Here is a 20,937-nt window from a genome sequence, read left to right as displayed (position 1 = left end):
ATCAGTATGCAGTGGTTTTAACATTTCTTTAACCTACATATTGTTTGTCTTTATTGACAGCATGTGGTCCAGTGTGTGTTTGTGGCCATAAAAACCATTGGGAACATCGTCCTGGTCACCATGTTGCTGAATTTCATGTTTGCCTGTATAGGAGTGCAACTCTTCAAGGTAAGTTTTTACCTTAAAGGTAACATTTGCAAATTAATCTACTGTAAGTATAGATATAGACAAGTTTAAATGCCCAAATGAAAACAAATCAAACAAATAAATAAATTAAAATACAATATACATTGTTAATTGTATTTCTTTTTTATCTGTGCATTTACTATGTTATTATTTTTCTTGAGAAGATGGGGAGAAATGTCCATGACAGTTGATTGTTTTTTTTATTTTGGCATGAACAGTGTGTCTCCATCTCAAAAAGAAAAATTTCCCAAAGTGTTGGCAGGTCTATGTTGCTCTCTGCCAGACAACACTGAAATGCACATCCTTTGTTTTCTGTGTTTCAGTGTTGATTTTAAGGTGGTATGGAAAATTCATGTCACAATATAAAACAATTCATTCAGTTATTAAAGACAAAAGGCTAAATAATTGGCACATGTATTCTGTAATGTAATGTAATGTGTATTGTATTTCACTTTATTTCTTTTTTTGACTTGTTTTCATCTGACATTTAAAGTCTTCCATGTATAGAGGCTTTGCTGCATGTGTATAAAATGTGTCACTAATTCTTTCCCTCCCAGGGTAAATTCTACAGCTGCACAGACACGGTCAAAATGACTGCGGAGGAATGCCAGTAAGGCAAACATCTTTCACACATCATGCATTTCTTCTGATGTATAAAAACTGTAAACTGCAAGTGCTATTTTAGAGTGACCATTCGCTGTATCTTTTCTCAGGGGATCCTTCTTGAAGCACATGGAGAATTCCCTACAGGACACAGTGGTGGCTAAGAGAGAATGGATAAACAGTGACTTTAACTTTGACAACGTGCTTTACGGCATGTTGGCTCTCTTCACTGTTTCCACTTTTGAGGGCTGGCCGAAGTAAGCACAGAATACGTTTTTATTTGACAAATTGCATCTTTGATAGAATTTTTTTCAATCCTATGTGATTGAGTTAGACAGAATATCTTATTATGTGGATATTGGGTTGGAAGTAATTCCATTGCCTGGAGCGAGAGATGGTGAAAGAGGCAATATTTCCTTTTTAATCTGCTGAATTATAAATTCCATCTATACAAATTAGACTTATTGTATCTCTGATTTTTGAACTTTGTTCTGCCAATATCCCCTCTTCTCCCAGACTGTTATACAGAGCCATAGATGCAGACAAAGAAGACATGGGCCCTGTCTTCAACAATCGTGTGGACGTTTCCATCTTCTTCATCGTCTACATCATCCTCATCGCCTTCTTCATGATGAACATCTTTGTGGGCTTCGTCATTGTCACTTTCCAGGAGCAAGGCGAGCAGGAGTATAAGGACTGTGAGCTGGACAAGAACCAGGTGCACTGAAACCCACATAGATAAAGTTATGGATAGTGGGAGAAACCATGTCATTCCCAGTAAAATCTAAAACATATTACTCAAGTGTGAGTAGAATAAGTAATTATTTTTCTTTTAACCCCCCTTCTGTCTGTTCTGCCTCCCTTCAGCGTCAGTGTGTGCAGTACGCCCTGAAGGCTCGTCCTCTGAGGTGCTACATCCCCAAAAATCCCTACCAGTACAGGGTCTGGTATATAGTCACCTCCTGCTACTTTGAGTACCTCATGTTCTTCCTAATTATGCTCAACACCTTGTGTCTGGGCATGCAGGTATGTAGATTAAGGTCATGTATCAACCTAAAAACACTGATAATGCATTGAGGCTGCTGACAGACAATATTCCGTTTCAATACTCAGTATCTTTAGATGTGAGTGTAATTATTTCTATGCCAAAATCACAAGCCTTCAGTGTGTGCTATAACATTTAATTAATGAGAAAATGGAAACTTTCCCAGACTAATTAATTTTGGGGTAGTTTGCAGCATTAATTCAGTGTGCCCTACATATTTCTTTGTGAATTAATTTGCAAAATCTTGCTGTACAGATTCAAGTTGTGAAAAAAAAACGGACTTATCCTTTAAAGGCCCTGAAAACTTATTTTCTCAATCATCTTCTTACTAAGAGTGATGGGGTCCCACATGAAAACACTAAATCCTGCCAAAGTTCAAAAAGTTTTGGGGCTCAACTGGAAAATGTGAAATCATTCACTTCTGTGCTAATCAGGATTTAGTAACACTTGAATCAGAATTTGGGGGTTTTGTGGTCACTATTAATCAAATCTGATGAAACCACACACATACACAGTACTGATAAAGCAGATTAGCTGAGTTTTTGAGTGTTAAATCCTTAATAAATAAAAGATGTTTTTTTAACTTTGATGTTGCTTGTTCATGAATATTGAATTTTATAGAGAAATTATATAGAGAAACTTTTCAAGCCAGTATATTGCTCTAATATTAGCATTTCCTAACGTAACATCTAATTATCTTCACTTAAACATTCTGTAATAATAGTATGTCAAATTAATAGCTGTAACATGCAAAGATTAACATTTGCTTTCCTTTTTAAACAGCACTGTAACCAGTCAGACCATGTGACCAAACTGTCAGACACTCTGAACTTGATCTTCACCGTGCTCTTCACCGTGGAGATGATTCTCAAGCTCATGGCCTTCAAAGCGAGGGTAAAGCCTTCAACGTTGGTCTTTCAAACAGCGATCTACCCAGTCTAGTGTCCTACTGTGTCATCAGTGCTTTATCTGTCTGAACAGGGCTACTTTGGAGACCCCTGGAACGTGTTTGACTTCATCATTGTCATCGGTAGCGTCGTTGATGTCATCCTGAGTGAAGTTGATGTGAGTACAAATCATAAAACTTATATGTTTTAATCTGTTCTAATCAATTCCACAGATATCAGATTCATATTGCAGGTGTTGTATTTGAAAGTCCCTTGTGCTGTCTTAATGAGACATTCCCAGTCAATAGTGTGATTTGTATTGAAATGACTGAATGTATTTATTCAATGCTCTGACCCAGAAGCATATTATCGAGGCCCAAAAACTGATTGGTGCCGGCAGAACTAGCTCACAGGACATGGTCAGTACTGTTGTTGGCCATTCCCACCTCAACACTTCTCTCACCCTCCTCAGTGCCTGGTGCAACCTCAGAAGCATTGCCATCTCCATCACCACTGAACTTTCCATTATTCCATTATTTCCACAATGATCCATTACAGTATTTTCAGTGACTCAATGTTTGTGTGTTGTTCAAGGCATTTTAAAAAGAGCACAGTATTGATTGATGAATTATTTTATGCGGTCCTGCTACACAAACTCAATGTTTTCTCTGGCCAGTGACAGTTGTTTCTCTCCATTGTTGCACTGCATTGTCCTCATCTTTTTCATCCACAAACACAAGCTTGAAGCAAATTCTCCATCCAAACCTATTTCAAATCCTCTCTTTCATCTACTCTTCCTCTTCTGCCTCTTCTTTTGCTTCATTTTCTTCTCAGTCCCCCTCAATCCCTTTGTCCTCCATGCATCTCACTCCTCATCTGTCTATCCTTCACAGACTGCCCTGGCCTCCAGTGGAGGACTGTACTGTCTCCATGGCTGCGCTGTAAATATCTGATCTCCACTGCACTGCACTGCTGCATGAGCCTGCTGTGTGAGCACTCCACTATGTTCTCTACTAAACTGTACTGAACCTCGTGTGGCTCAAACTGGGTTACTGCTGGTGAAACATCTGTGTTTCTACTGGCTGTCTCATCTTACAGAGCAAATGTAAGATAGGATATAGCAAGGTATTTGCTATATTGTGTTCCAGTATGGCTCGAATAGTTTATAGAAAGAGAGCCGCTGCAAGTATTAATGATGGCTGGATTGACTGAAAACTGTTAATATTTTTACAATAAAGTGTGTGTATATTGTTTATTTTGCATGAGTTACAAATTGCAGCTGTTCTAGTTTTTAGCAACTAAGACCTGAATTTTGGAAGCTTTGTAACTCATGAAAGGTGGAAGAATTGAATCTAATATTAACACTATTTTGAGATTGTAAAGCATACAATAATAATGTTTGACATAATTTTTGATCAGTGCCATGTATGTTAGGTCTCCCATTAATGATAGTATACATATATACAGTCAAATATAACTCAACTACACTACATTGTATCTTCTTCTACTTTGTGCAGGAGACAAATCCCATGCAAGTAATTGCGGTAAGCCAAAACTCTCCCAGTATTTCAAATAAGCAATGTTTTTCTGTTTTTTTCTAAAGTTTTCTTTTCATCAAACTCTTTTTGTCTTTTTGTCCGCAGGCTGCTGAAAATGCCTCAGTTTCCATCACGTTCTTCCGACTCTTCCGTGTCATGCGTCTGGTCAAGTTGCTGAACCGTTCGGAGGGCATTCGCAACTTGCTGTGGACCTTCATCAAGTCTTTCCAGGTTTGTCACACTGTGGTCGTCATCATCACCATTGTTATTCTCCACTCTTCTGCCCTGTGGTCACTCTTCAATGATTTGACTGTTTTGTTTGTGTTTTCAGGCTCTCCCTCATGTAGCTCTGCTCATCGTGATGCTCTTCTTTATCTATGCTGTCATTGGGATGCAGGTACAGTCTTCAGTATTTATTTTCTGGAGGAAAGCATTACATAAACCTCTATTGACTGCAGTTCTTCTGCCTAAAATACAAATAAGACAAATTCCTGCACTGATTTTGACTGGGATTTTAACAACCCTTCAGATTTTCGGGAAGGTAGCCTTAGTGGATGGCACCCAAATCAACCGCAACAACAACTTCCAGACATTCCCTCAGGCTGTTCTCATGTTATTCCGGTGAGTGTCTAAGCCAGGATGACGTTCAAAGGTCTTTGGTTCCAAGATCAAAAACTGAGTCAAGATCTCACTGTGGTTTATGTGTCCAGATGTGCTACTGGAGAGGCTTGGCAGGAGGTCATGATGGCTTCTATGTATGGGAAGAAGTGCGACCCCAAGTCTGACTTCCTGCCAGGAGAGGAGTACACTTGCGGGTCCAACTTTGCTGTCTTCTACTTCCTCAGCTTCTACTGTCTCTGTGCCTTCCTGGTGAGCAACAGCCAAAAAGTCTTCATATATCTTTTAGCTGCATAGTGTTATTCTTAGTGTTTGTTGTCATATTTTAACAATCCTTATGTGATGAAAAAAAATAATTAAAACAGAAACATTTTTTGTATGAATAAGCATCTTTTTTTCTTGCCTACTTTAGATCCTCAACCTGTTTGTAGCTGTCATCATGGACAACTTCGACTACCTGACCCGTGATTGGTCTCTCCTTGGTCCACACCATCTGGACGAGTTTAAGAAGATCTGGGCTGAATATGACCCTGAAGCCACGTAAGCCTAAACACCACATCGAAATCTCATTCTCAATTTATTTATCCTCAATTAACCCCCGGGATTAAGTCAGGTTTAAGTGGGTGCCATTCAAGATGAGTATAAAATGTTTCTCTTATCTAACAGGGGGAGAATTAAACATCTGGATGTAGTGACACTGCTGCGACGCATCCAGCCTCCACTGGGCTTTGGCAAGTTCTGTCCTCATCGTGCTGCGTGCAAGGTACATACAGTTATGAACAGGATCAAAGACACAGGGAGTTAATAGGGGTTCATGCATGTTAAATGGTAACATTAACAATAGAATAAAAGCACTGTTGATGGACATTGTGCATATTATCCTGATTGAAAATATCAATAAACAGGACTGTGACAGTGTCAGAAGGTTTGGAAAATTATACATAGTATCTCTCACACATCAAAGCCCTCCCATGTTCACTTCATCTACCTCCCGAGCCTCCCTCCCCCACCTAAAATAATATTAATAAACGATAATGATGACATTAGTAGATACATTGAATTAAGTAAGTTTATAAAACTATAAAAAGGAAAAAAAAACATGCTCTGTTCTGTTCCTCACTGGTGCCCAAATTCTTTGGACTTCTTGTCCGCAGCGCTTGGTTGGTATGAACATGCCGCTCAACGGTGACGGCACTGTCACCTTCAATGCCACCCTGTTTGCTCTGGTCAGGACTGCACTCAAGATCAAAACAGAAGGTACAGTTCATCGTTTCAGATTACAGTTATTATACAATAATGTGTTTGCTTCAGTTTTATGTAGATATTGTAATCTTATTACATTTTCATGGGTTGTTATTAACAGGTAACTTTGAGCAGGCCAACGAGGAGCTGAGAGCCATTATAAAGCAAATCTGGAAACGCACCAGTATGAAACTTTTAGATCAGGTCATCCCCCCAATAGGAGGTGAGTCTGTTGATGAAAATAGAATTACATGATATTTACAATGTAATCCAGTACTTTTCACACTGACAGTACTGTGATTTGACTGGGTTATAGATGATGAGGTGACTGTGGGGAAATTCTACGCCACCTTCCTGCTCCAGGACCATTTCCGTAAGTTCTTGAAGCGCCAGGAAGAGTATTACGGCTACCGACCCACTAAGAAGAACGCCTCAGGCCCAGAGATCCAGGTGAGCAGCCCATTTTGGGACATGGTGGGATTTAAATCACACTATTATTATAATGTTTAAAATGCCAGACAGAAAATTACTCTATTATAACTGAAAATTGGACACGAGTATTCACTGGAGATGTGGGTTTGGGTTACAGGTTAGGGTTAAACGTTGATGTGTTACCAGTATCAATAATTTTTCAGAATAGCATGCCATGCAAAAATGTGAATGCATATTATTTCTCTTTAGGCTCTTATGACACAAATAAATCAAGCAAGTTTTTTTATGCTCTCCTCTGTTACCAAATCTTACTTCTCTCTTAGTGTAACCCAGCCTACATCTCTCCTCTTGCTTTTCTTCTTACACTAACTTAATCTTTCCTCTTCTTCCTCTCCTTGTGAACACACTGCTGTATGCCTCTGGTCTGAATTTTCACCATCCTCCACATTTTTTCTAGGCGGGTTTGAGGAACATAGAGGAAGAGGCGGTTCCAGAGATGCACAGGGCCATTTCAGGAGACCTGCAGAATGAGGAGGAGATGGACAGAGCTATGGAGGAGGCTGGAGAAGAGGCCATTTACCAGGTGAGAAGCAACCTGGCAGAACACACATACTGATGCACATATTCTGGATTAGCATTGTCAACAAGGTGGAAGGCTTGTAGCGCTAGTTTTGGTGAATGTCAGTTTCGATTTTTGGACTGAATTATCAGGGGATAATGCCTGCATGTGTGCTTGCTTTGCTCTGTATTTCCAGCGTTCACACGCTCTGTTTGGGAACCGGATGGATTCATTCTCCGCTGAGCCTGACAACGCTTTGCCCCCACACATGACCAACCAGCGGCCCCTCAAGTTCTCCGACAGCCAGCCTGATTCTCCACCAAACTCCGCTGCCTTGGAGCCCACTACCGAGTTTTTCCCCACAACTTCACTAAGGAGCAACACTAATAACAACGCCTTCGCCGAGTGAGTACCAACCACACTCCCATCCACCAAGGAGACTACATGACGTATATTTACAGTGGGTGGACATGTCTGATGGCTGGTGATTTTTGTTGTTTTTCAGATTTTCATTTGAAAGAGAAGGCAGTCCTGAAGGCCTTTACAATCCCAATGAGGATGCAGAGACAGGTATGTATAAACAGAGTCTCTCCAGGCCTCAAAACACACTTGAGAATTAGTGTACCAGTAAGTAGTGTTAAGTGTTTTTTCAGGCAATTTACATTGAACATTGGTCAAAATGTAAAATTCCAGCTCAGCAAAATAATATTAGGCAAATGAGTAGAGCTACAACTAACAATTATTTTCATTATCGATTAATTTGCTAATTATTTTTCTCAATTGATTAATCATTTGGTCAATAAAATGTTAGAAAATGGAATAAAAATGCTCATTACAATTACACAAACTCCTAGGTGATGTCATCAAACTGCAGGTTTTTTTCTGACCAATGCTTATATTCAGTTTACTGTCACATAAGACAAAGAAAAACAGCGAATCCTCACAACTGAGAAGTTTCTTATTGTTCATTACATTATTTATGAAATAGTTTTGTTTTTCTTTATTCTTCCTTTTTCAGACAACCTGCACTCTTGGAACTTCACAGTGAGAACAGGAAAAACACAGGTAGTATTTGATAATGTCTGGCTCATCCAGCATACATGATGATGAATAGCTCATTTATACAGTGTATGGATGCACTTCTTTTCTTTGTAGTTTCCTTATGACCCTAACTACGATGATAGTCAGAGTCAAACCTCCCACGCTGCAGCTGACCAGCTTGTCCAGGAGGTAAGTGAGGAGGGACGTCTGACCAGCCACCTCTGTTAGCAGGAAAGTCAGATAGAGATGAGTAGATACTGTAGGTGCTAATAAACCTAACTCCATTTTCCAGATTGGGATAATTTCTTGGACATAAATTAAACCTAGTCTGGACTGAATGACATTTTTGTCTCCTTAAAAAGTACATTCAGTTCAGTTTTGATTTGTTCAGGAACTCAGCACATTTATCTCAACAACAGCTGGATAACCCAGTAGATGGACAAACTGAATTACTGACTGAATCTGCAGGACATAAGATATTTTAATTGAACTGTAACATTCAAGTGAGCTTTTTAAATGTAAAGCTATGATTCAAAGTTGTTCCATTTGGCAGCTACACAATAAGTTTCTAGATGACATCTGTAATGTCTCTGCTGTTCAGTGTATGAACAGAGTTCAGAGTCAAAATTTATAAAAGAACATTTTAGTTGAATTGCAGGGTGTTTCAGTATCTCAAATGTGTTTGACAAAGATACAAACTGTGCTCCAGTGTTCTTTTGTAGCTGAGCCTGCGTTCCTTCCTCTGCAGGGTGCAATAAAATATCACATAATCATTTGCAGTATTCAAAATGTAATGCATGAAATTGCACCGTAATAACAGTATAACTTAATAGAGCAGGAGCTTTGGGTCTAAGGTTGGTGAATTACCGCTAATAATAATATATGAAAACATTACAGCAGGTTGTTTTCTTTTCCAGGCTCTAGTAGAGGGCGGTCTTGCCTCTCTGGCCAGAGACCCTGGATTTGTCTCTGAGACTAAGAAGGAGATGGCTGATGCCATGCACACAACTGTAGATGAGATGGAGGGCGTAGCTCAGGGTATCCTCAAAGAACGCTCCGGCCGCATCGCCTCTATCAAAAAGAGACGTCCTGTCCCCGTCCCTCCTCGTGCCCCTGCCGTGGCAGCACAGGAAACGGACCAGCCAGAAGTGCCCATGAGGAGAAAGAAACGTCCGATCCCCATGATTCCCTCCATCCCCGTTCAGAATAGACAGGAGGCGACTGAGGCCAACTCCAAAGTTTAGAGGTTGTCACTTGAGTGGACATGGTTATCGTGATTTTTAACACTTCTAGGTGGCTCCACCTCACCTCACTTTATCGAGCTCGTTGCCCCTGTGAAAGTCTGTATCTACTAGCCTGGTTTAAGGTCTGAAAAGCAGGTTGGCTCAGGTTTGATATTTTGTCAAATGTGGTTGAAACTTAACCAATGAGAAACCATATATCTGATGACGAAAACATCTTCAGATTTATTGGAACTAATAAAAACACTAACTTATCTGAGAGCGAAAGGATTGACGCACTTCTTTCTTTGTGGCGTTTATTGAGGTTATCCATTCCATATGAGACAACCATGTGAGTGGGCTGAGTGCCTGACTCAAGCCTCACTGAGGGAGGTAAGAAGGTGAACGCTGATTAAGTGACTCAGTGAATACAGGAAGCAGGCAGCTCCTTTAATGTGCTGCAGCTCATTGAGGACAATCGAAAAGGACCCTGGGGAAGTGATGACTGAGTTTCTGAGCCCAGAAAACTTCGATGGAAAATCAGTAAGGGCTCTGTTGCTGATATAATGATGCAAATAAAAGCATTTTCTCTTTGTTACTAAAACAGAGCCCTCTGATCCGTAAGGACTTGATATTTTTGCCTTTTATTACCGGAATTTACCAAGTTTTCTCCTGCTCACCACTGTTCTTAAATGCAGTTGGTTATCAGCAGATTTTAAAGAGGAAACATCTTTTTTGTTGTTTTTTCAATTTTGGACAAAGAGGTTCACTTAATATCCAAAGATTTAGTTGTATTACACTACACTGTAGTTTTTTTTTCTCCAAGTCACTTTACTGCTATAGGTTTTATGTTCTTTAATAACATAAATATGTAATACCTATGTAATAATGATAGGTGGACCCGGACAGAGAATGTATCTTCAGCATACCTGGAGTATGATGGATTTAGCTTTAAAGCTCATCAGGGTTTGATTACAAATTTTATTGATAACTGCATGGGCATACTTTTTGCAATATTGCACTTGTTTCATGTTTTGTGCCTACATGCAATCATTTGCAGGCCCTTCAGAGGAATTTTTTTTTTTTTTTACATTATCTTCTGATAAGCCTGTGTTTTACAAACACATCTCAAGGTTTTGGAGATAGTTTGAGTTAACTTTAATACTCAACCTCTCACCTTGATTCTCCTTCACTTCTGGATCTGTGCCATTATGGTTGATGTTACGTTGGTGTTTTCACCATTGGCAAGAGAAATAAATCATCCAAAACATTCATTTCTGTGTTAGTTTTCTTTCTGCAAACAACCCAAAAAAATCTGGCAATACAGGCTGTGATTCTGCAAAGGAAAAAGTCCCTTCCACTAAAGGTGAGTTTGCTCCAGTAAATAATAATCAAGACTAATAGATAGAAATGAGACAGTTAGTGCAGACGGAGCCTTGATGAGAACATATGTGCATGCTGAAGACGCTGCCCCCTGCAGAAATTACTGTGTGAAAACTGAGAGCCTCTATAAATAGTCTTGCCTGGAAAAGCATGGACTCCTCCTTATGGAATGGAAACTACCACAGCAAGATACATGCTGCATTGTGGGTTCAAACAGGTTCAAATAAAAGTAAGAAAATTCCTTAAAACAGAAACACAAATCTGTCAAAAGCTTAAATTATTCAAATTTTATTTATTGAAGCCAAGCGATCAATAAAACAGACCTGACAGAATTTTCTCTTACTCATGTTGAGTTTTCCATTTGCCTAAAGCTGACTCAGAATGGTACTGAGGGAATATAAAGAGACCGTCGTTATTCATTCAGCCTTATTAGCTCAGCATATTTCCTTTCCAATCATTTTCTGGTGACAGTTTTGACAAAACTCCATGATCTCATTATAGCACCACCGTACGCAGCTAACTAGGGGTTTTATTCAGCTATCACACACGGGAATGTATCCACCGTACTGTAACAACAGCTTCCTGATTGAGCTTTAAAAAAGAAAAAGAAAAAAGAAAAAAAGTAGCACGTATGAAAATGCAAATACATCTTTTAGTACACACAACAGAGGACAGGCAAGAGCTTTACAGCACACCATTGGAAAGAGGGCCAGAAACAGTATAAAACCTCTGAAATTGATTCACACATTTTATCACATGAAAGAAGCATGATACAAACTCTACAGTCTGTTAAAAAGGTTTCATTTTAACTTGATTACAATGCATTTTTATTCACTATAATTATCAGTATTGCATGGCCAAATTGAGAAAGGGCTGGCTTGTAATAATGTACATACATCCTGGTTGTCGCTATCTATAAAGAACAACCCCTCACAACTTTAAAAAAACAAAACAAAAAAAAAACACTAATTCACTACAGTAGCATATCCAAAAAATACACAAACTTAAAAAAAAACAATAGGAAATAACATGTGGGACCTAATGAATACATGATCTGTGACTACAGAGTAAAGAGTAGCAAATGGAACACCCGACTTGCCAAAATGCCAGTGTTGGGAGTGCTTGTCCTATTCGTTGGGATTCGGGTTGGCATCAGGATACTGAGACAGATCAAAGGTGAGCACTTTGCTGATGACGCAATCTCCTTGCTGTGAGTAGAAAAGAAGGAATATCAGTTTTATTGAATGTATGGCAAACTGTCAAGGCTTCATGGATATATATACTGTAAATGATTTAGTATTTTGCACTCCATTTTGAGAAACACACCTCTGGATAAACACCGATGAGTGAGTCTGCCTTGGTGTAGAATTCCTCCTTCAGAGAAATGACGATGGCCTGGAAGTTCTGCACCGACTGGTCTTTGATGTAATTGGCCACCTTGAGGGAACGGAGGAAAGTTATGACATGCTTTTTTTAATATAATGAACAATAATAATTAAAAATCACAAGCAGCATTGATAAAACAGCTCAAGTCACTGAATCAAATTTCATTTTAGAACAGACCTTGCCAATATTAGTGTTGTCCAGAGCAGCGTCGATCTCATCCAGGACAAAGAAGGGGGCTGGTTTGTAGCTGTAGACAAGCAGGAGAGATATTGTTAACAATATTCCAGTGCTGCACACATCTTCATAAACTTAGCAATAAATAATACTGTGGAAAGTCTATTTTTCTTTAAATCAAACATAGAGACTCCCTCTGTATTCTTTCCTTGTTTCACCTGTGAATAGCAAAGAGCAGAGCCAGGGCAGCGACAGTTTTCTCTCCTCCAGACAGGTTATCCATGGGTCTGAACCTCTTCCCTGGAGCCACACAGTTATAGTTGATGCCATCCAGGTAGGGCTCCTCTGGGTTTTCTGGGCCCAGGAAAGCCTACAGAAAGAAAGACACACTCATAGGTGACACACTTGTAGGTTTTACTTTGAATGCATAACATAGTCATTATAAAAATATAAAAACTAAATAATTTTGAAGACATACCTGGGCGCTGCTGTTGCGTGAAAGGGCCTTATAGATCTCATCAATGTTGGTGGCCACAGACTCGAAGCAGGTGTTGAAACGATCAAACCTTTCCTTCTTGATCTGCTCAAAGGCTTGCTTGGCCTTTTTGGCTCTCTTACGAGCGGCCTCAAACTCTGAAACGACAACAGAAACACAGAGAGAGGTACTGTTAACCCGCATCGCTTCCTCCCCCTTCATCTCCTCCTCGTCCTCGTTTAACCTCATCCTCTACCATTATCCTGCCATCTTACCGTCACTTGTTTCTTGGAACTTGTCCCTGACACTCTCAAGCTTCTCCATGGCCTTCATGTTGGGTGCACTGATCCTCTGAAGGATGCTTTGCTGCTCGTTCAGACGCTGCTGCAGAGTGTTTGTCTCTGCCTTGATCTCCTCCTCTGACAGCGCATCCTGTTGAAAGTCAAACAGGGTTAAAACAAGATTAAATGTACTTCTCCAGTGTAGCTTAAAATAGACTCCTCAGATCTTGGTTGCAAGTGGTTATTTTTCCTCTTTTGTGTTTTGTAAAGTTCTGTGTAGAGAAAAATTGAGCTGACATCACATTTATCTAAAATGAGAAGAAGTCGAGTCAGACTTTAAATGAAAGCCCGGGTGTTGAGTGGACTAGCTACCTTAAGGTCTTCAGTCAGGTTGCTGTAGTCGATCTCTATGAGAGCCTCTTTAGCTAGAACGCTGCTGGACGTCCTCTGGCTGCTGGACTCATCTGTCTGTGAACTCCCCTGGAACAGCAAATCAAAAAGGAGGATGTGATTTTCTGTTTTAATCACAATAGTATAAAACAGCGCATATGACTGTGTTTGTGTGTACCTCTCCCTGGCTGATATCGTCCATTGTTCCGGACCGAAGAGGCAGTCTGATATCCTGCATTTTGCAGGCTTGCAGCAGGTTGTGACGGTCGCTGCGCTTCTGCTCCAGTTTGGTCTCAATGGCTGTCACCTCCTTCTGGAGCTGAGTTAACTCTCTGGAATATACAAACACAAAATTTGTAGCAGAACTCAAAAGGCAATAATTATATTCACAAAATAATAAAAAAGTAAATTTGATGTGTGTGTTTGCAGTCACTGACTTGTTGGCACCACCCAGTTTTTTGCGGATCTCCTCCATCTCGTGGTTTTTATCATTGACTTCAGATTTCTTGGTGAGATGCTGGTTCTTCAGATCCTGCAGTTGGGCCATTGTCTCATCAATGATCTTCATGTGCCTGTGTTCCTCCTACCGGAAGATAAGACATGAAAGATGACAAAAAAGACACACAAATTGAGGTAAAAATTGAAGACAGAATAGGTAAGTTTTTATCCTTCACTTAATGTCTTTACCTTCTTGAGTCGTTCTATTTCAGCCTCGTCCTTCTTGACGGTCTGCTCCCACATCATGACCTTCTCCTGGTCCTCCTTCAGCTGGTTCTTCTCGTAGTCTACCTGGATACCAAGACGGGTCTTCTGGGTCTCAAACTCAAGACTGAGACAAAATGAAAGATGTTGGGTTAAAACACACAGACAACCTGGAACAAGTTAACTAACGATATGAAAAGAACAGACCTGGACTAGAACTGAAAATCGAAATGATTTCTAAACTCACCGCTTCTTTGCAATCTCATTCTGCCTCTTCACCTTCTCCTCCTCGAACTCTCTGATGTTCCTCACTCCAATCTCCTTACAAAACTCCACAAACACCTCATCCTCCACCTGGAAAAAAAATCAAACCCAAACATACACGTTACTGCATTGACACATACAGTATCCATGAACAGATGTCTAAACAGACTTCTCTTTGTGTCAGTCTCACCAGGTTCATGCGGTCCCGAAGGTCAGTTATTTCCCTCTCACGTGACTGGATGATTCTCTTGATGTCGTTGATGCGAGGGCCAAAGTTTGCCAATTCACTCTCCAGCTTAGACTTCTCCTGCATGACACAAACAAAAGTTTTAATGCAAGTCACTACAGCAGTGATAAATAGGACAAAGAGCTGAGCTGTAAGCAGGCTGTACCTGCATGTTGAGGGAGAGGTGACGAGTTTTTGTCTGTTCCAGGTCACTCTGGGAGTACTTCAGTCTCATCTGCAGACCGTGTGCCTGAGACTGCACCTGACGCAGCTCTGCCTCCTTCCTCTTGGCTTTCATTTGCTCCTACAAGGAAACCAGTAAGTGGGAACTGATGTGAGTTTACATGAAGTAAGAATCCATCAAACTGCAGTCAGTGACTATCAACAACAATTCATGTTTTGAAACAAACATTTTCAGCACACCCTAGTTAACACTGACTCAGGAAAGATAGAAGTTACCTTGAGCTCTTCAGTGAGTTTTTCTTTCTTCTCCTTGAGCTTATCCACCGCCTTCTCGTCCCAGCGCCTGGCCTTGGCCTTCAGGTCACTGGCTCCTCCAGAGATGACTCCAGACTTCTGGAACAGGGTACCGTCCAGGGCTACAGTCTGGACACGGGCAGACAAGGAGAGATTAGGTGGAAGAATTGACAAGGTTCACATCTACAAAAATGTGCCAATATATCTTAACGCTCAGCTGGTGACTTTTAATAGTAATTACTGCCAATGAATGAATAAATTAATTACCTTGTGTCTGTATGGCCCTCCAAAAGCAATCCTTCGTGCATCTTCTACATTCTCACAGACCAGGGCGTTGCCACAAGCATACTGGAGGGCTTTCTTGATGTGGGGAGGCTCGTAGCGAATCACATCAATCACCAGCTTGGCTCCTCGCAGTTCTCTCAGTTTCTCATCTGTTGGTTTTACCTTTGATAAGACAAGAGAAAAGCATATCGGACATTTTTACATTTAAAGTCATTTAAGGTTCCCATTGACTGGTTTTTAGTGAGCAGGAAAATTAGTGCCTGATCCAAGAAATTAATAATCGATCGTTGGCTGTAAAAACATGGCTTGTAAACTGAGCACCTACATTAATGGTATTTTAATGAAAAAAATGCAAGTTGCATTTTCATCAAAGTGATAAAAGATGCTTTAAGTTAAATTAATTCTTGCTATTTTTTAATTTGTCAAGTGTGGTTCTATTGGGAATAGACACTGTTTTGTGGCCGACACTCTCTTCCTCCTAAATTTTAATGAAATTTGATGATTCCGTTTATAATTGCCGATTTAATACTGTACTCTCCAACTACTATAAAGACCCTTGCGTAGAGTTAATATCTGTACTTTCTAGTATTTACCTCTAGGTAGTCGAGAGGAAGAAAAGTCTCAGGCTCTCCTCTCTGCTCCTTGATGTATTGAATACAGTCTCTGCCAGTCTTCTCAGAGTCAACAATGATGGCGTCCATGTTCTTGCCCAACACTTTGGTCACAGCAATCTGATACTTCTTCTGAGTGGGCTGGCACAGGTCAATTAGACGACCATACTGAGGAAAGAAAAAGAGACGCATATTTTTACTAAACTAATATGAGAAAAGGTAGTCTTGAAAGCATGAAAAGTTTGATAATATTGTACTTACCACAGAGCCAGGGTAGAGTCTTTTAATACTCTCCATGATCTCAGCCTTGCGTTGCTGGCGACTGTTCTCCTGCCTGTCGATCCTGGCGTCTCCCAGCTGCTCCATTACCTACAGTAAAAGCCAACAGTAATGAGATTCCTTATAGACTTTCCTTATAGCCTGTCAAACACTTGTGAAACTGATAGCATTATCAAAAAGGTGCACTTGTGCCAGGGCCCCGGTTTTGTACATGCTGGCTCACTGGTATTGCTTAATGGAACTCCTAAATGGAACGGAGCCCATCTTCAGCGTCATTAGTCACACTTGTGCTTTTCCTGCTATGACAAGTAAAAATGTCTGCTTTGATAAAAGGCCTATTGAGTCACATGGAGAAATTATGTTTTCCATTTCTCACTTCCAGGAAGTCAGAGCACAGGTTAGCTATATATGCAGCATGCTTGAGGAGACTATGACAGGGTGATGCACACAAACATGAACTCAAGACCCTCTAACGGATGCAGCATGCTGAAGACAGTCAATCGAGATGACATCATTTGAGTCGCCTTCTTTTCTTTGTTTCCTTTTGTGCACATTGTGTACCTGGTTAAGCTCCATGTTGATCTCATCAATCCTCCTCTTGGCCATCTCCACCTCGTCGGTCAGCTCCTCCTCCATGCGTTTCTGCTCATCTAGAGACTGCCTGAAATGTAACAGGACAAGATGGTGTGAATGAAGGAATGTAAAGGAGGAAAACTACAAAAATCAGCCGTTTAATTCAGTGCACTAAGCACAGCATACCTGCTGGTGGTGATGTAATCCTCTAATTTCTCAATACGCTTCTGGTTTTCCTCAATTTCTCGAATCTTCTGTTTGATTTTGGCCTGAAGAGAAACAACAACATTTATGGTTATATGCATTCAAATCAGTTAATTCTGACACCGGCAAATCTGCCATCAGTGTCTTATTTACCTCTGTCTCCACTTTCTTCCTCTCCTCCAAGTCAAGACGATCCTGGTCGGCCTTCTGGTCGCGGTTGAACTTCTCCAGCTCTTGTGCCAATGTGGCTGCACGTTTACTCGCCTCCTCCTTGAGACGATGGTACTGCTTGACCTGAGGCACACATGTCCAAGTTGGAAAAACAGAGGGTTATGCCAAGTCATATATATATTTTAAGATCCATCTGATTTAATTATCACATACGTTTGAGATGCAATTCACACACAACAAAACCTGAGATATGCATTTGTTAACTTTCCAATTTTTCTATCAAATACATTTCAAGGTAAAATTACATGACTGCATTTTTGTTTATAGGAACATGGACGTATCAGTATTTCAGTTTTCTAAACTAAATAAAATCCTGCAACTAATATTTTATTTGAAATGAATCAAGGAGCCCCTAAATGTGTAAAACATTCTACCATATCAGACCTGATTTTCCTCCAGGGTGAGATCCTGGCCCTGGCTCTGCGCCTCCTCCTCCATGCGCTCCTCAAACTCTTGCTTGGCCAGCTCCACTGCCCTCATCTCTTTATCTAACTCATCCATATCAGCCTTGCGTTTCTTGTACATCTTCTGGGCATTCTGCAACGATTTACGTGCCGCCTCAAGCTTCTTGATCTTGTGAGAAGTGTTCTCTTTGGCCTTGATGTACTGCGGCCTCTTTTGGTTCAACTCAGAGTCCTTCTCTCTGTGGACATAGTGAAGTCGTTAACACATTTTCTAGGTATTAAAAGGCACAACACACTTTGAGATTGCCGTTATATCATTGTCACTCACTTGATCTCTTTCTCAATGGTTTGCTGCTCCCTCATCAGTCTGCCTAGCTCCTTCTTCTTGTCCTTCAGCTCCTCCTCCACATGGTCCATCTTTTTACGGTCCTTGTCAATCTCCTTGTTCCGCTGGCCCAGCTCTTTGTTTAGTTTCTCAATCTCAGTCTCGTTGTGGTACAGCTTGAAGAGCTGCAACTGAACACTGGCTCTGGCCACTTCATCCTTCAGACGCTGGTAACGCTCAGCCTAGCAGAATGATGGCAGGAAAATAACACAGAAAGTGGGATGCAATAAACTTAATGTTGGCTTTTATTCAACGAGGCCTCACTGAGGTTAACAATGTGTTTTTCAAGAGTGTCCTTGCCAAGATAGGCAGCAATGGGTTGAAGACAAATAACAGAACACTGAAAGAACAAAATTTGCCGCAAATCAACATAATTGAAATGTCAAAACTTACGCATATCTTAACAACAAACTGAATAGAACACAAATACATGGAAATAAATGTAATTCCACTACTTTATTTTCAATCAACAAATAGTACATACCTCCTCTTTCTCTTGCTTGGCTTCTTTGCGCTCAGCAGCAATGTTTTTCTTACGATGGTAATTGAATTGTGTGTCCTCTTCTGCTTTCACCATCTCCTTCTTTCTCCGGTCATACTCCTGGGCCAGTTCTCCAGAACGTGAGATCTCCTCAAACAGAGCTGTACGCTCTTTGGGGTTCTTCATGGCGATGGACTCCACGGCTCCCTAGAGGCAGAATAAGCAAAATTGGGGTTAACGATGAAAACACCATCTTACCAGATATTAATTTTACATCAGAACATCTATACTTTGCTCTTCTACTCTAATTGGCAGGGTCACAGTCAATGCTATGTTACCCAGTGAGGGCACATGCATGGCTACATTTTTCCACCACAAAGAGTACTGGAGTTAAAGGAAAAAAATGCTAGCCTGCTAGCACGGATATACAGAATTTTACTCATCACTGATTCAATATTATTAATAAAAAATAATGCAAGACAGTCTGACAGCAAACCTACAGCTAAGTACAGAAACATTATGAAAATTTCTCTTAGAAAAAAAATTTACCTGGAAAACCAGGAAGTTCCGAGCCTTGATGAGAATGCCGAGTTTTTCTAGCTCTTCACTGTATTCAGGCAGGCCCACCACCTTGTTGTTGATGCGGTACTCAGAAGAGGAACCTGATGCACATTGAAAGAGAAAAAACATCTGAAACATTAGCTCATCAAGAACACACACAAGATGGGAGCAACAGTGTTGCCAAGGAAAGTAAATAAGGTCCATTTCAATGTACATAATACTGGCAGGATTTTAAGGCTATCACATCTTGTTTCAAATTATTTCATACTCTGTGTCAAGCTCTGACGTAACTTGACACTCATTTTTTAAAAATGTTGCATTACTTTCAGCTCAATTCCTTCAACTTACATGAACTGGAAAGCACAACAAAATACATGAACCACAAATCTCATGCCTTCCAATTTCTGGCAGAAGAATCACACATTCTAACATAACTGTCAATGGCGGTTCATACCAATGATGATCCTTGTGAAGGAGCGCTCCTCTCCATTGTCCTCCTGGTACACCATACTGACAAAGGCTCTGTTGGCAGCTGGCTTCCCTACAGGCGCTCCATGGATCAGATCCTTCAGAGTCTTCACACGCAGGTTACTGGTCTTCTCTGCCAACACGAAGCTGATGGCATCCATAAGATTGGACTTTCCTAAAACAACAACATTTAGATGTTTAGAATCATCAAGCCAAGTGTGTTTACGCATACAAGGAATTTGTCTCCAATTTAGTGGCTCTCAATGTAAAACACACCAATCTTGAGAAAGATGAAAATTCAGATGTTCAGTAATATATACAAATGTAGTTTGAAAGCACAGAATATAAACATATACAGAGCCACCAGTTTATGATGCATATTTGCACAATACAACCAATCAATTCAAATAGCCCTTCAATAAAACATTAAGTTTATGTGACCTGCTTGAGGAGATCAGGGTTTCAAACTGTTTCGTCTTTTAAATCACTTTTTTTTAAGAATTGCTTTCATTTATATTTTATGGCATTTTATTCGTTTTAATGTATTTATGTTTAATAATGTGTTCTGTTTTTATTGTTAAGCACTTTGTAACTGTGTTTTGAAAAGTGCTATATAAATAAAAGTTTATTATCATTATGTACATTATACATTTACGGAGACAAAATCATATTGTTTGACATTGTACACAACGAACTCGCGCATGTGCACAGAAAATATTAGTAATAACGTCACAGGTCAATGGCCACAAATCAACACGCCAGCGACGTTAAAATTCAGCATAATGTTAACTACTGTCCAGAAAATCACGATATGTGCAGAAATACATCCCATGCATGCATATACTAAGTTGTATCTGACATCAACAGGACATTAGCAACGTATGTTTACGCAGTTGGCATCCACTGCTAGTTAATATCACAACATACCAGATCCATTGGGTCCGATGATTGCAGTGAACTTGTGAAAAGGTCCAATGATCTGTCTTCCTTTATAAGACTTGAAGTTTTCAATCTCTATCAGTTTTAAATAACCCATTGTCGTTATATTTGTGCCGCTCTTCTGAAAATACAGAGAACGTCTGCTAGTAAAATGTTAGCTGGCTAATGCTAACAACCGATGTTTACCGACAACAAGCTGTCTCAAAGAAGAAGCATGCACGAAACTGAATGAACCTCTCTGTCTATTGCTTAAGCAATCTTTCGTCACATTATGAAACGCATCGTGAGGTTAATAATTTAGACAGCTTCGTGAATCTTATTCAAAAAGACGCGATGCGGTTGTGACAACAATGCGCCATTTTACAATCCAACAGGAAGACCCTTGAG

General features: G+C 40.2%; 2 protein-coding genes across 2 annotated transcripts in view; one reads left to right on the top strand and one right to left on the bottom strand.

Annotated features, from left to right (window-relative positions):
• Positions 1–10,645, top strand: part of LOC122982639 (dihydropyridine-sensitive L-type skeletal muscle calcium channel subunit alpha-1-like) — a 20,194-nt gene extending 9,549 nt beyond the window's left edge. Inside the window, exons 22-45 of the mRNA XM_044352063.1 lie at positions 61–168; positions 744–796; positions 900–1,046; positions 1,306–1,507; positions 1,657–1,815; positions 2,618–2,728; positions 2,816–2,899; positions 3,615–3,662; positions 4,239–4,265; positions 4,365–4,490; positions 4,591–4,656; positions 4,789–4,880; positions 4,970–5,129; positions 5,290–5,417; positions 5,544–5,640; positions 6,032–6,134; positions 6,241–6,342; positions 6,436–6,569; positions 7,009–7,134; positions 7,307–7,515; positions 7,616–7,680; positions 8,129–8,175; positions 8,266–8,340; positions 9,069–10,645. Coding sequence (XP_044207998.1) covers positions 61–168; positions 744–796; positions 900–1,046; positions 1,306–1,507; positions 1,657–1,815; positions 2,618–2,728; positions 2,816–2,899; positions 3,615–3,662; positions 4,239–4,265; positions 4,365–4,490; positions 4,591–4,656; positions 4,789–4,880; positions 4,970–5,129; positions 5,290–5,417; positions 5,544–5,640; positions 6,032–6,134; positions 6,241–6,342; positions 6,436–6,569; positions 7,009–7,134; positions 7,307–7,515; positions 7,616–7,680; positions 8,129–8,175; positions 8,266–8,340; positions 9,069–9,395 — 2,796 coding nt within the window. The 3' untranslated portion in view covers positions 9,396–10,645. The remainder of the gene's footprint in view (positions 1–60; positions 169–743; positions 797–899; positions 1,047–1,305; positions 1,508–1,656; positions 1,816–2,617; positions 2,729–2,815; positions 2,900–3,614; positions 3,663–4,238; positions 4,266–4,364; positions 4,491–4,590; positions 4,657–4,788; positions 4,881–4,969; positions 5,130–5,289; positions 5,418–5,543; positions 5,641–6,031; positions 6,135–6,240; positions 6,343–6,435; positions 6,570–7,008; positions 7,135–7,306; positions 7,516–7,615; positions 7,681–8,128; positions 8,176–8,265; positions 8,341–9,068) is intronic.
• Positions 10,404–20,937, bottom strand: smc1a (structural maintenance of chromosomes 1A). Its single transcript, XM_044352070.1, has 26 exons — positions 20,539–20,937; positions 19,598–19,786; positions 19,132–19,244; positions 18,586–18,789; positions 18,045–18,283; positions 17,697–17,955; positions 17,235–17,375; positions 17,064–17,146; positions 16,866–16,965; positions 16,287–16,394; positions 16,008–16,193; positions 15,397–15,576; positions 15,112–15,258; positions 14,819–14,956; positions 14,617–14,733; positions 14,410–14,516; positions 14,148–14,289; positions 13,898–14,043; positions 13,639–13,792; positions 13,443–13,550; positions 13,065–13,221; positions 12,793–12,947; positions 12,533–12,684; positions 12,318–12,387; positions 12,081–12,191; positions 10,404–11,962 (listed from the first exon to the last, which is right to left on the bottom strand). The coding sequence occupies exons 1-26, from the start codon at positions 20,645–20,647 to the stop codon at positions 11,882–11,884; spliced, it is 3,696 nt and encodes a 1,231-aa protein (XP_044208005.1). The 5' UTR covers positions 20,648–20,937; the 3' UTR covers positions 10,404–11,881.

The sequence above is a fragment of the Thunnus albacares genome, chromosome 5 (assembly GCF_914725855.1).
Source record: "Thunnus albacares chromosome 5, fThuAlb1.1, whole genome shotgun sequence".
In the NCBI taxonomy this organism is placed as follows: domain Eukaryota; kingdom Metazoa; phylum Chordata; class Actinopteri; order Scombriformes; family Scombridae; genus Thunnus; species Thunnus albacares.
The sequence above is the reverse complement of the archived record's forward strand: the minus strand, read 5'-3'. Positions and strand labels throughout refer to the sequence as shown.

What these genes read in the sequence shown, in the direction of transcription:
- smc1a (XM_044352070.1), bottom strand. Translation starts at nt 20,647, where the DNA reads ATGGGTTATTTAAAACTGATAGAGATTGAAAACTTCAAGTCTTATAAA. An exon ending in TTCCTCTCGACTACCTAGAG is followed by an intron (nt 15,577 to 16,007) that starts GTAAATACTAGA and finishes GTCTTATCAAAG; the next exon opens with GTAAAACCAACAGATGAGAA. An exon ending in TCATCGGTGTTTATCCAGAG is followed by an intron (nt 11,963 to 12,080) that starts GTGTGTTTCTCA and finishes TTCTACTCACAG; the next exon opens with CAAGGAGATTGCGTCATCAG.